At 41.3% G+C, this 13,097-nt stretch overlaps 1 protein-coding gene across 3 annotated transcripts; it reads right to left on the bottom strand.

The window, feature by feature from the left end:
• Positions 1–759: 759 nt before the first annotated feature.
• Positions 760–11,908, bottom strand: NIT2 (nitrilase family member 2). 3 transcript variants are annotated; one of them, XM_030469467.1, is made up of 10 exons: positions 11,845–11,908; positions 9,520–9,638; positions 6,966–7,086; positions 6,759–6,847; positions 5,106–5,199; positions 4,103–4,177; positions 3,581–3,659; positions 2,878–2,976; positions 1,786–1,841; positions 760–1,501 (listed from the first exon to the last, which is right to left on the bottom strand). In XM_030469467.1, the coding sequence occupies exons 1-10, from the start codon at positions 11,870–11,872 to the stop codon at positions 1,413–1,415; spliced, it is 849 nt and encodes a 282-aa protein (XP_030325327.1). In that variant the 5' UTR covers positions 11,873–11,908; the 3' UTR covers positions 760–1,412. The 3 variants fall into 3 exon arrangements, with proteins under 3 accessions (XP_030325327.1, XP_030325328.1, XP_008498164.1); XM_030469468.1 differs by lacking the exon at positions 11,845–11,908 and adding an exon at positions 10,750–10,789; XM_008499942.2 differs by lacking the exon at positions 11,845–11,908 and adding an exon at positions 10,329–10,359.
• Positions 11,909–13,097: the final 1,189 nt, after the last annotated feature.

Here is a 13,097-nt window from a genome sequence, read left to right as displayed (position 1 = left end):
GGGGGTTTTTGTGTATTTTTTTTTCACCCTGCATAGAAAAGAATTAGAATTTTCAGGTGGCTTGGTTTTTTAAAAATCTTTTTACATTAGAACACTAAGGTGTCCTCAGAAAAAAAAAATCCCAAATGCCAAAACACTGCACTGGTTTTAAAGCAATCTTCAATAATCCCTTTGTTGGTCTCTTCAGCAAGAGGACACGGTCTTAAGTTGTGCCAGGGGAGGTTTAGGCTGGACATTAGAAAGAATTTCTTTACAGAGAAGGTGATCAGGCACTGGAATGGGCTGCCCAGGGAAGTAGTGGATTCTCCATCCCTGGAGATATTTAAAAAGAGACTGGATGTGGCACTCAGTGCCATGGTCTGGTAGCTGCAGCAGTAGTGGATCAAGGGTTGGACTTGATGATCTCTGAGGTCCCTTCCAACCCAGCCGATTCTATGATTCTAAGGAGTGTTTCCCTCCTGAAACAGCTGATGGGAGCTGGCCTTTGGTAGCAGCAATGCACTTAAACACAGAGCAGTTCTGTTACCTGTCTTAATGGACTGTGAGCAGAGTGGTGTGACCTGTACCCCTTCTGCCTGCCTCCCCTCAGCTTCTTCACATGAAGACTGCCAGGCAGCAGAATTAAAGCCCACTCAGACATTATGTTAAGGAATGGTAAGTATATAAAGCAAAGGTGTGGCGATGTGTGAATCGCTTTACAGAAAACCAAACCAAACCAAAAAAAAAAAAAAACAAAAAAAAAACCAAACCCACACACAGTAACCCACATCACTTCAGCAATAAGCAAAAGTTAATTTAATACAAAGATTCCAGGCAAGACACTCAAACCAAAATCTATCACAGATTTTTCTGTAGCAGTAATTCTCCTTGGCAGCTTCTTGAATTGTTCCTAAATAGTACAGAGCAGAATTTTGTCTCTTCTGCTTAGTCAGTTAAATTTTAAGTTTTCCAAGTTAGAAGTTGGGCATTCAAGGAACCTTGTTAAGGCACATAAAACTACAAAGGACAGATGGAAGCATCATGCTTCCAGATCATCTGACAAGTCACTGAAAAAGTCAAAGTACCAAAGCAGCCTTCAGAGGATTTCCAGAGAGAAGAATGACCCATGTTCTACAAAAAAAGCCCCCAAAAGTAACTGAAACATTGTCATCCATAAAAAAGCAATGTTAGATACTACTGTGTTGAACTGATTTCACCCCCATCTTTATCTTGGCTGTAAAAATACTATTATATCCTCTCTCATACTTAATTTTTTTAAGGTTCTATTAGAATCATACTATCAGTTTTAGACTCAAACCACCAAGCTGTTTGATTTTTTTTTTGCTTCTGGTTTGTTGTTGTTTTTTTTTTTAATTTAACTTGCATTAGGCAGCAGCCATTTTGCCAGCTGAACCTTCCCTATTTACCCAGCTTCACTTTTTCATCTCTATGCTATAGAGATCACAACGTTTCTGGCTTAAAATAGGAATTTGTTGACGTACTTCTGTGAGTTTCTTCAGATCTGCAGAAGAGGAAGAAAGAGCTATTAAACAGCAGTCAAAAAGAAAAGCCAGGGCTGAAGGAAGCCTAAACTTTGCTCTTTCCTAAGGTGGCAATTTCCTCATAAGGAAACTGGAAAGATTTAGTCTAGTGCTGCTTGTTCTTGCTTTTATCTAGCAGGGGTGGAGAAGGGATGAGAACACTGCATCCTCTGTAATTGCACATGCAAGCCAAAAGCTTAAACTGTCTCTCCTTAGTCTCATGATCTGTACTCAAGAAAGTAGGAAGAAAACCCTTTACTCTTACCTATATCTGTGTATAGAACTGTTTCCTCAGCCCCAGCTTTGGCTATGACTTCACCCCTGCAAAATTAAGCACATTTGTTCACAGCATTAACACAGAGGTCTGAAGGCATCAATCCAGTTGCTGCTATTTGTACAAAAGGGAGTTCCTATCCTTGATGTCTACAGCTGTAAAGACAGGGCTGTCCTAAAAATAGTGTTATAATTCAGAACTCTGGCATGATAGAAATGGCTTCCAGGCTTTATAGATGGCACATTTTATGTGACATAAACATACTTAACATAACTATGCTTCTGAAGATAAAGAACTACAAAAGCAACTATGAGAACTAGTGCATGTGAGCATGCAATATACCTCAAAGGGAAAGAAACAACTTCCCCAGGGACAGCCATACATGGCAAAAAACTAACATTTTCTCCTTCAGATCCCACTGGATTTTAATAGGAATATACTTTCACTTTGCATTTACTGAACATTACTTACATCTCCCACTAGCTGTTCTGTCACTGCCTTCATCATATAAAGGCTCATGACAGATAAAGCTTTTCTTACCTTGCAGACTCCTGAAAGACAACAATTAATGGATTTATTTGAAAAAAACAAAACAAAACAAACAACAAAACCACAACTGCTTGAAGTTCTGGTTGCTTTGACCACCTGTGCACCTATGTGACTTCTGCTTAAGACAGAATATGTCTCTTATTTGGCTGAAGACATTCTTCATGCTCTTTATTATGTCAAAGTAGTGTTGCTCTTTGAGGAAACAGAATAGTTCTGTGTAAGCCATTTAAGATGGTTCAGTTCTGCACAGAGAATTACCATAATGCATAATAGATAACGGAGTGAACTTCAAAGACAAGCTGAAACGGTCAGCAGCTTAACTAATGGTAAATATCAGTTCTATGTAGCTTCTTTGTTACCATGAAAAATACATACTAAGCTAGTTTTAGTTTCTTGGCTCTTAGTCGGATGAGGATGATTTTAAGAATGTAGGCTTACATCTAAGGTGCCTTTTAATAGTAGATTCTTATGTAGAACTGAAATGTCACCATCAAGAAAAATGTATTTTTTAACCAGGAAAAGGTGAGAACTCACCATGGATTTACTACAGTGCTGTGTCCCCAGGCAACATATGATGCTTTTTCATCTCTAGCAGGTGATACAGTAGCTACGTAGACTTGATTATCAACAGCTCTGTGTTCACAGAAAAATGAGGGGAGGGACATAAAGTTAATAGATTTTTGTTTAATATACCACCAGTTCACGAAGCAGAAGAGAAAGAATTCACTCTGAAGGGCAAGCTATGTGTTCTAAGGACTAGCCAAAATTTTAAATGATACGAAGGTGAGAGAAAGCAGAGTCTGGAAAGAGCATGTGCTCCAGAGTTAGTGGGTAGAATGCACTACATGTTCATTCACTACATAGCAAAGTTGATTGAAGCTGACCAAATAAATCAACCATCCTGCATTCAGGAATCTCAGGGTCTATTTCTATCTGTAATTAGAGCAGTTCTCAAATGGTTATTGGCTTTTCTGTCTAGAAGTTTGCATGTGAAGGGTGCTTACAGAATTGTGGAGAAAAGGTCCTTGAAAGGGCTTAACTACAGAGGGGCTGGCAGGAGCAAAGGATGAGCATTTCCTTCTTTTCTCCTTGACAGCAAAATCATTTTGGTGTCCCATGCAAGGCTTGAGGAATGGTGCAGCCCCGACAGAGAAAGTGCATAGTGTCATCTGGAACACAGTAACAGTTCAGTTCCACATGCTATAGTTCTCCCCAGAACAGGATAAGCTGTTCTTACCTTCCTCTCTGTAGCAGTTCCCAGTGAGCTGGTCCTGTTGTCAGGTTAAAAGCCCCTGGATATATTAGCAGCTGGCAACCTTTGTTAAAAGAAAATGAGAACCCAACCATCATTAAGGGGAATATAGTTTAACCTAGAGTAGGCCTTCACATTGAGACTCAAGTGAGGTTTTTTTCAGTACTTCCCAACCTCTGCCCTAAATGGAACCGAACAGAGCCTGTCCATGTATGACATGGGTGATTACTTAACGTCAGCAAAGCCCCGAGATATACAACTGTGGGGCCCTACCCAACTCCATCATTCCATCAGCAAAAATGCATAAGGACATGATAGTTACTTAACACAAGAAGACCAGACACTAGCTTGAATAACAAAAGCTTAGGCCACAAGATGGATTTTATGCTACTGGGAAAGGTAAGAGTGCCCTATCACATAGATTGTCCAGTATGTACCACCCTGAAACAGCCCTGCATTGTTCAGGCCCTTGGGCTAACCCTGCTCTGTTAGGTGTCCCAGCCTCACCTTTCTGTCCGTAGATTTGAGCCATCTCAGCAAATCTGATATCATAGCAGATGCCCAGGCCCACTTTACAGTATGCTGTTCTCAAAACACAAGAGACAACAGTCATTATCACTATCACAAGTACACAAAAGCAACTACAAAACTCCCTGTAGCCATCCTGTCAGCTGTTATATGTCTCACAGTAACAAGAGGAGCTATATTTAAATGAGTGTCCTTGTATGTAACAACCACTGGTTGTTTGTGGGGGAAAATTCACGCTTTGTGGTGAGAGGAAAACTGTGTAAAAACAGTCATTGGTGTAAAATTGTGTTATATCGGGGCTTTGAGTAATGTATTTTTTTCTGATTTAGCTACAGGTTTTTCAGATATTTCAAGAAAAGAAAGCATTCACTACTCTCCATTGATCAAAGAAAGCACAGCATGCACATTGCAAGGAAGAAAAAGTGACCACGGTAGACAAGACTCTTCAGAAAGCTCAGTAAACAGGATGTGTCAATTTGTCAACACTAGTGGGGGGAAGCAGGTGTCTGGCTTTTAAAATCTGATTGTGGTTGACTCAAGAACATTGGAATGGGATTTACAGTTAGTTGTCTCCATTATTATATCATCCTCGCATGAAACAACGCACCTGTGTAACTCTTTGCTACATATATCATTTTCCAACCCATGTTTTATAAGAACCATTTTAAAGATGTAACTGCTATTAAAAATACAGTAACTTCTCCTTAACAAATCAATATGACCACTACTTATTAAGAGAAATGCCACAGTGTATGCTTTGACCCTTTCTACTCTGACTTTTTGATATCACATTGCCTTTAAGTTTCCCATGCACTTAGAACAAACTGAAACTATGTTTGTCATGGTTGTCAAATGCCTAATGTAAATCTGATGATAGTCTAAAAATCCACTGCTGGGGAGGAGAAGGGGGAAGAGAACTCCAGAATAACTGTGGTGCTAATGTTGTAGAGCTCCTTAAGGAGAGGGCTTGTCTTATACTCACGAGTATCAAACATGGATAAACTATTCCCTGGACTCAGTGTTTCAGACTCTTTGAACTGTATTTTCCCAGGAATATTTATGTCAAACAAATGGACCTGTAATTACAGTACAATTAAAAATAATTAATAATAGTCTATCTGCTTTATATTTGAGCCTCTTTCTATTAGGCTTAAATGTTTTCTAGTTACCATTAACTAGACTACTCTTTTGACAATATCCCAACTAAACATTGCTCAAGATTGTGAGATCTCCAGAAGATGATTTGAAGCAGTTTTCTTCTTTACAGAAGTATATATATATAAAAAAATTTATTGGGGGAAAAAAAAAAGACTGGCCATTTTAAACAACACATATAATCCCTATGACTCAAGCGATGCACATATCAGATGTTTAATACAATGTCCTGTTCTTTGCCATGCAGTAATAGAAAGTAGTTAAAATAGCTAAAAATATAACAGTTTATTTGTAGTATGGTTCTAGTTCTTCACAGAAAGAACCCCTATAAAATACCTAGATATCTTGATCTAATGAGTAATTTTGCAAAAGAAAAGATGCATATAAAATGTCTTAAATTTGTCAGGATGATTTTAAAGTATTTTTAAAGCAGGTGATATTTATCTTTCTGAGTCCCATTTCTGCAAAACTTCTCCACAAAACACCTTCACGAATTCATAAAGTTCCCATTACTTTAGGTACGCAGAAGCCTCTTAGCCCTTGCATAGTCTTTATTCCTCCTTTGCGATGGAAGACTGTTTCTGACAGGAACTTCTTGATGAAACATCTGTTTTTATATTATAATTTGTTCATATTCAACACACCACACATCTGCACTCATTCTACAGACCACTATTGGGTTTGTAGACTGGTGTGGCATGACAGGTGTAAGGCAACAAGGCACTTCAGAAAGGGATCTAATAATGTATCTAAGTGCAGAATCAGTTAACTGGAAAAGTTAATACCTGCACCCCCCACAGGTATTAAGCACCACCTCATTTGTTCCAAGTAACTTCTTATTCTTTTTGTTTTGTTTTGTTTTTCTTTAAAGAAATAAGTCATTGTTCATCTAAGGAATGAAAACTCCGTGCATAGTCAGATTTACAGTTATGAATAGGAAGGAGTTTCTCAGAAGGCACAAAGCAATGTCCAGGTGGGAGACAACAGCAGAGAAGCATCTACCACAAGGAGCAGACACAGCTTAACTAAGAAACTTGGACTTCAGCTGTCTGCAGTAGTCATACATATAGCACATGAAGTATGTAAAGAACTATATTTATTATAACAGAAGAATGAAATCCATTGGGAATCTGAATGAAAATCCTGATCCCACTTAGGTGGCACCAGGTTTTAGACCTAGACCAAGGTACACAGATGAGAGTGTATCAGAATTTACTTTTCACCATCGTTTTCTGAGCATCTGGGAAAAGCCAATTATCCCTCCTGCATTTTGTCAGCCATATCAAGAGCAAATTTATGACCACCTTTGGAAGGGGTACTTACATGTCCTGAATAAAAATTGCATGTGATTTTACTGATAATAGACAGCTTAATTAATTAATGCAAGATTCAACCAATTCACATCACCTTTAGGCACAGATGAAATAATTTGTGCAACACTGGTGTGAAACCTATTAATAAAAATATTCTGCCATCTTACCTTCCTATGCTTTGCCAACATAGCACCATCAGGCCCAAAGACAGTACATGTATTATACAGCTTTCCATCATCCTCTTCTGGGATGGATCCTTTGTAAAGGCAAGAATAAAGATTTCCCTCACTGTATTATACAGAATTTTGATCAAATGGCACTAACAGATATTGCCCATTTTTCCATCAATGAGATGGTCATTAGGAGCAAACTACCTCCAATGAGATATATGCTGCATTCCTTTGCAACTTCTGAGAGCTTTTGTGTTGATTCCCCAGGGATCTTCTCTGCATACTCCTTAAAGTACTGAGTTCCATATGGAGAATTAAAGCATTCCTAGAATTTGGAAAAAAAAATTTAAAATGTTAAGATCCAGTAGCACCACTGCAAGATGTACTTGACCTTTCAAACTCCTCTCTATCAAAGTTCTTGTACAATCTTTATTTACAGGAGCTCAATAAGCAAACCAGAAAATATCAGGAGGCCCAAAAATCTTTAACAGTCAGGAAAAATGCAGTGGGTGTGTTGGTACGAATGCATGCCAAACAGCACATGCAAGCTGCAAATAACAAGGCTAGCACATTTATCAGTCTAGACTTAGCAAGATCACAAGGGATGCTCTCATCAGAACAATCAGCCATGTGGCTCATATGACAAGTTACAAGCTATGTTAGATCCTCTCAAAACTGTGACATGCTCCTGCTCACCCACAGCCCGTGATTTCTTCATTTTTAAAAGGACCCTTGCAAAAACATGCATTTCTTAAAATTACTTATCTACTAAAATAATCCTTTAAACATTATTTCCTCACAACAGAACAAGTGTTTTCTGCCTTAGGCTCTAGTTAAAGATTTGCTTTTCCTCAAAGCAGGAATGTAATCTTTAGACAAGACAGAGCAGTTTAGATGCCTGACCTAGGTGGCTACTGGTGTTTGAGATGCTCAAGTTCCAGAACTTCCACTCTGTGTTATATTTCCCAGCTCTGTGAAGATGTGAAAACCCCCAAAGCCTTTTTTGTCCCCTAAAAGAGTAAAGTTGGAGGCTACAGATAGCCTATCAAACAGTAACAGCAACTACTTTTCAGCAAGGGCTTCCCAGCCCAAGCATCTGCCTCAGTTATTATCTTTGCTCACTGGAAGTTGTAACAAGATAGCCCCCTCCCCCCCCAAAAAAAATTAGAAAAATTAAGCTTGCAATAGCACAATAAATATTTATGCCTTAAGTGCTCCAGCAAACTTCTTAACAACTGTAGCAGAGTCTACTGAACTGGAATACCTGAATCAAAACTGGAGGGATGTTTTTGCCCTGCCTACAGACACTGAGCCAGCAGGGGCCAGCTAACCTGCAGCAGGCTGGCTAATGAGCTTCCCAGATTTTTGAAAGGTGGACTGAACTTCAAGGAGATGAAAGCAATACCAGCTGCCTCCACCTTCACCTTGCCACTTGCAATGTCATTGTGGGTGGTTCTGAAACCACAGGCTCAAAAGAACAGGGAGAGCTCTGTGCAAGCTTGCTGTAGCACTGCATGGGACTGTTCATAAGTTGACACTGGAACAAAAGTGTGTGTTGTCTGCACAGGTCACCTAGTCCTGTGCTCTTCAAAGTAGAAATGAGACAGAGGTAGATCTTTCAATTGCTTTCTACCAATGTGTAGATTCAAATGGACTCTGTAATGATTCCAGATACAGAAATATAAACTCTTTTTCTCTCACCATTTTTTCCTGGTTCAAAAATGAAAACACACATCAAGAACATGTCACAGGAAAACTGCTGTACACTTCTGCAAAGGTGTAGATTATACAGCCAGTGGAAGTTACTCCTGTTCTTTTAGTAGTATGACTTTAAAAAAAAAATGGAAGGGACTATTTCATGTCCACATCCTAGTGCCACTACAAAATTTACCTCTCAGGAGTCTCTGAAATACCATGCCCTTGTTTGAGAAGATTTACTCTGAAAAAATAAATTATAATTGGCAAAGTGAGCATCTCAACTAAATAGGTCTGGAAAACTCAGTGTTTGCACACATGATGAAAGTCACAAATAATAGATAATCTCAATGTAGGAGGCCCAGCCAGAATAATTAAAGGTCGTATTTGCAACATGAGAGCTGTGTTAACACAGAGGAGCTGGGAAGATTGCTTAACACTTTGCTTGTGACAGTAACAGGGAAAACATTCTGTGTGGAAAACATTCAGACCAAAAGTTTACACAGAGAACTTTGCACTCCTGAGTCAGATGCTGCAGGGCACAGTGGTAACACACACAGCCCCAGGAAGAGAGGAGAAGATCAAAGCTGCACCCCATTGCCAGAACACTGATCTGTGTAGAAATTCAGCAGCTAATCAAGTCTGAAGTCCAAAAAGTAAATCAGAAATATCAATAATTTAAAGTGGCTATTTGTATTCCCGCACAAGGAAGCTGAAGGAGAAAAATTTTAATCATAATTCAGCCAGAAATGACCTGCTGGAAAATTTTACAATCTCTTTTGTTCCTCACATACTATATTACGTGGAATGAAAAGTGTGGCAAAGAAAGTCACTGTATACATGTTTTCTTTCATCTCTAGATTCACACTTTATTTTTTTCTTCTTGTGTTCCCCCTCTTAAGGGGAAGGAAAAAAAATTGTGGGTTGTTTTTTTTTTCCCCTATTTTGGAGCCTCATAAAGCATCTAAAGTATCCAGAGAGAAACTGGAATATATAAAGCATTTAGAAGGAGGTTTCCAAGGGTTTGAGGTATATATGCCGAGTAAGCCACATCTTTACTCACAGGTAGAGCCACAATTTTTGCTCCTTTAGCTGATGCTTCTCTCACCAGTCCACAGGCTCTTTGAAGGTTATCTGACTTAACAGCAGATACCTGAAGCTGAATAAGAGCCAGGTGGAAATCTAATGGCAGAAAAGAAAAAATTGGTCAGCAGAATTCCTCCCAGGAAAAACTCTTTAAAATTTAAATTCACTAATGAGCATGTAACAAAATAAATTAACTTATATATATTGCCTGTATATTAACATAAACACAAACCATTGCAGCTCATTTTGCAGTCTATGACTCTGGCAACAGTCTCAAGGCAGGGAGAACATTCAAACCTAGGCTTGCTAATGGGAAACATGCATTGACACCACTCTGCTCAGCTTGAGGATCACAGAGTCCCTGTGCTAGAAACACTTAGCAACACTACCCAGCCCAGACTGTAATGTAAGATTCTGAGTGCCAGAAAGGAAGACCCACTTTCTCCTTCCTAGTTTGCTGCACGCTTTTGAGTCCATCTTTTTGTTGTGCCTGTCACCTGCTGAACACTGCATGTCCTCTAGCAAACTAAAGGACTGGATAATCCTGAAAGCACCAAATACAGGAATAGTTTGCTTTTACCCATCAAAACACACCTAAATTGGGAAAAGCTTATACAACCCAGTAATATCCTTCCTGATATTCTTTTTGCAGTCTGGCTTCTAGCCAAGAGATGGCTGCAGCTAAGCAGGATTTAAATTTGTAGACTCCTGAAGCACACAAGTGGAAGAGACCAAATTAAATATCGTGCACACCCCTTGGACTTCCTTCAATGAATCTCCTAGTACCTTGGTGTCTAGGAAAACACATCCTGACCAGGTAGAACTGTCTCCTTTTTAAAAAAATAATCTCTGGTTTCACAGAGTATGCGAGATTCAAAGCACCTCTATCCTCTGGAAACTGCCCTGTCATAAAGCTAAGGATCACTATAGGATACAGAAGAGGCTGCAAGCAACACAGCCTCAGTGGCCAGGGAAACAGGAAGAAGTGATTCAAGTGAAGATGAGATCAGGTGAATAACAGTCAAGCAGAATTATCTTACTTCCTACTTTAATCCTCACATCAGTAGATAGCCAATTTCTAGAGGTTAGGTAAATTATTAGCTGCTCACTTTGTTACTCTTCATGTGAGAGACAGTATTTGGTTTACTGAGTAAACAAAGCTTCACTGAGATTTTTTTACAGGTGTAGCCATAGATTCCAGACCCACCTAGGGAACCATCCAAGGAAGACATCTAAAATTTTCCCATATTTGTGTAGTGCTTTGGCTCAGAGAAGCCAGACATATAGATTTGCATGTCAGCATAAATTCACATTTGCAAAAAACCAAACCCAAACCCAAAAAAACTCCAACAATAACAAAAGAGCATCTTCTTGGAAGAATTTTAACCAACTTCCTTCCCATCATGTCTAAAACACCTGGAAGCCATCAATCTTATTTTCCCACATTTAGTTTGCTAAAGGGCAAAATTAAAGTTCAGTCACTGCAGAATACATGTACTCTTTTAAAATGCTGAGATGTATAAGAAAGAGAAATAGAGACAAATATGCATTAGTACTGTGCAGGTTGAAGATAATGTCTGGGGTTCGCTAAACATTCTCAAAACACTTCATTGAAAGAAACTCTTAGGATAAGCCTGTAGCAATGAAAAGCACAAGTAGGTAAAAGTGTATCAGAGTAAAAGAATGGCTAGTATTTGTATCACTATAAATTGAGGGGTGGGTTGTTGGTTTTTTTGGGGGGGGGGATGAGGGGGAGAACCTCAGACACTAAGCACATCTGGTTTGTTCGGATCCAATTCCTTGACAAGCGGACCAATGCAGTAGTACCGAGACCCACGGCCAGGGGCTTCTACCGCTCTGACAATCCCGGTGCCGCTCCCTCCGGTACCTGCGTTATTTCACACTCCCCAAAAAGCTCAGAAACGGCCCCCACAACCGCGGCCTTTCCAGTCCGCAGCAGAGCAGGGGCCACTTGCGGGGTTAGCAGCCAGCCCACGGCCCGTTCTCCTCGGTTGCCTCCCCACGATGCCAACACCCACAACAGGGCCGCGGTGTGGACGACGAGGGGTCTGGCAGAGACTAGGCGCGGAGAGCACCCCGGGGCAGGTGGGGAAGGCGGCGCTGCTCAGCGGCCCCTCTCCAGCAGCCGAGGCCCGGGGTAGGAGGCCGGGGCTTAGGTTTGACACCAGGACGGGTCATTTTCCCCAGGTCCCGGGCGGTGCCGGGCCCGGCGGGGAAGAGAACGGAGCGGGAGGGAGGGAGAGGGGTTGGAGCAACCGTTACTCCGCGCGCCGCCACTCACTGGCCATGGCTCCGCACGCCGCCCGCATCCTCTCGGCGGCCCCTACACCAATGCTGATAGAGGCGGGCGGCGCTGCAAGGCGCATGCGTGGAGGCCTCCCCCCGGTAGCGGCATGCTGGGAAATGTAGTCCTTAGCCCTTCTCCCTCGCCGCAGAGCGCCCTGCCAAACCCTCGGCAGGCGGGCCGGCACTCCGGCGGGAGAGCGGCGTAACACCGCTCCAGCAGGGCTTGCAATGGGATTTATTTAAAAATTACTCCTATCGCTGTTTTTAAAAAGGTAGGGTAGCTCCTTAACCCGACTTCACAGCACTTCTCCCCCCAGTTTTGCTGACGCAACCTGAGGGAGCCCGTGATGCATCCCCTACGCCGCTCCCCAGTGAGATTTGTTTTACCCCTGCTTCACCCCCCGCGGATGGCAGGGAGCTGGGAGTACTCCTACGGTGCCAATTCAACACCAGGCAAAAGCACAGCCGTGCACCAAAATCTGAACGGAGGTACCCATATCCTATTTTCACAGCTGTATACAAACCCTTATCAGCCTTAGGTATGTTAAGGGCTCATCCAAACTATGCCAGTTTACAGGAAACCCATCTACCAGGGAGATTCCTAGTGAATCTCCTAAGGTACAAGCCAATACACTACCTGCTTTGCTGTTTTTATTACTAGCTTTAAACACGGAGTGCTCCCCTTTACCCCACACTGCTTCATGTGTAGGTTGTACAATTTCAGGCTTTTAAAAAAGGGTGTGTGTAGAACTGCAGACCCATGTTCTTCAGAGGCTGTATTTATGCGAGAGCATGTTCACAAACTGCAAGCAAGTGACAGCAGAAAGGGCAAGAATAAAACAAAATGGGTAAAGCAGGGTGAGCAGTCTCTTAGACATGGTTCACCTTCAGGAAACATGTGCAGACAGATCAAGGATGAGAAGTGTATGATGACCATAAAACACAGGGCCACCACTGCTTACAGCAGGTACAAACCTTTTGTGAGAGAGAAACTCTTCAGTGTGCCCACCCCTCTGAGCAGCTCATCCCAAACTTACCAAACCAAAGAATGGCAGAATTACCAACAGTGGATGACTGCAGATGAGGAAGGGATGCAGCAGCTATTTGTCAAGCCTCCCTCCCTTTTACACTATGTGGCAGTAGAAATTCCATATAAGAACTGGTATTTTTGAACAGCACACATTGTAGGGCTCCAGGTGTCACAAACATCTGTCTCATGAGTTCACACAAGGTTTGGGGCACAGCACA

The sequence above is a fragment of the Calypte anna genome, chromosome 1 (assembly GCF_003957555.1).
Source record: "Calypte anna isolate BGI_N300 chromosome 1, bCalAnn1_v1.p, whole genome shotgun sequence".
Classification (NCBI taxonomy): domain Eukaryota; kingdom Metazoa; phylum Chordata; class Aves; order Apodiformes; family Trochilidae; genus Calypte; species Calypte anna.
This window is presented reverse-complemented; position numbering and strand designations above follow the sequence as displayed.

Bases quoted from the DNA above. Each gene is read 5' to 3' on its own strand.
- NIT2 (XM_030469467.1), bottom strand. From the start codon at position 11,872: ATGCGGGCGGCGTGCGGAGCCATGGCCA. The intron at 4,178-5,105 runs GTGAGTATAAGA...TTTTGAGAACAG, and splicing joins TTTATCCATGTTTGATACTC to CATACTGTAAAGTGGGCCTG. The intron at 1,842-2,877 runs GTGAGTTCTCAC...TTAATTTTGCAG, and splicing joins AGCACTGTAGTAAATCCATG to GGGTGAAGTCATAGCCAAAG.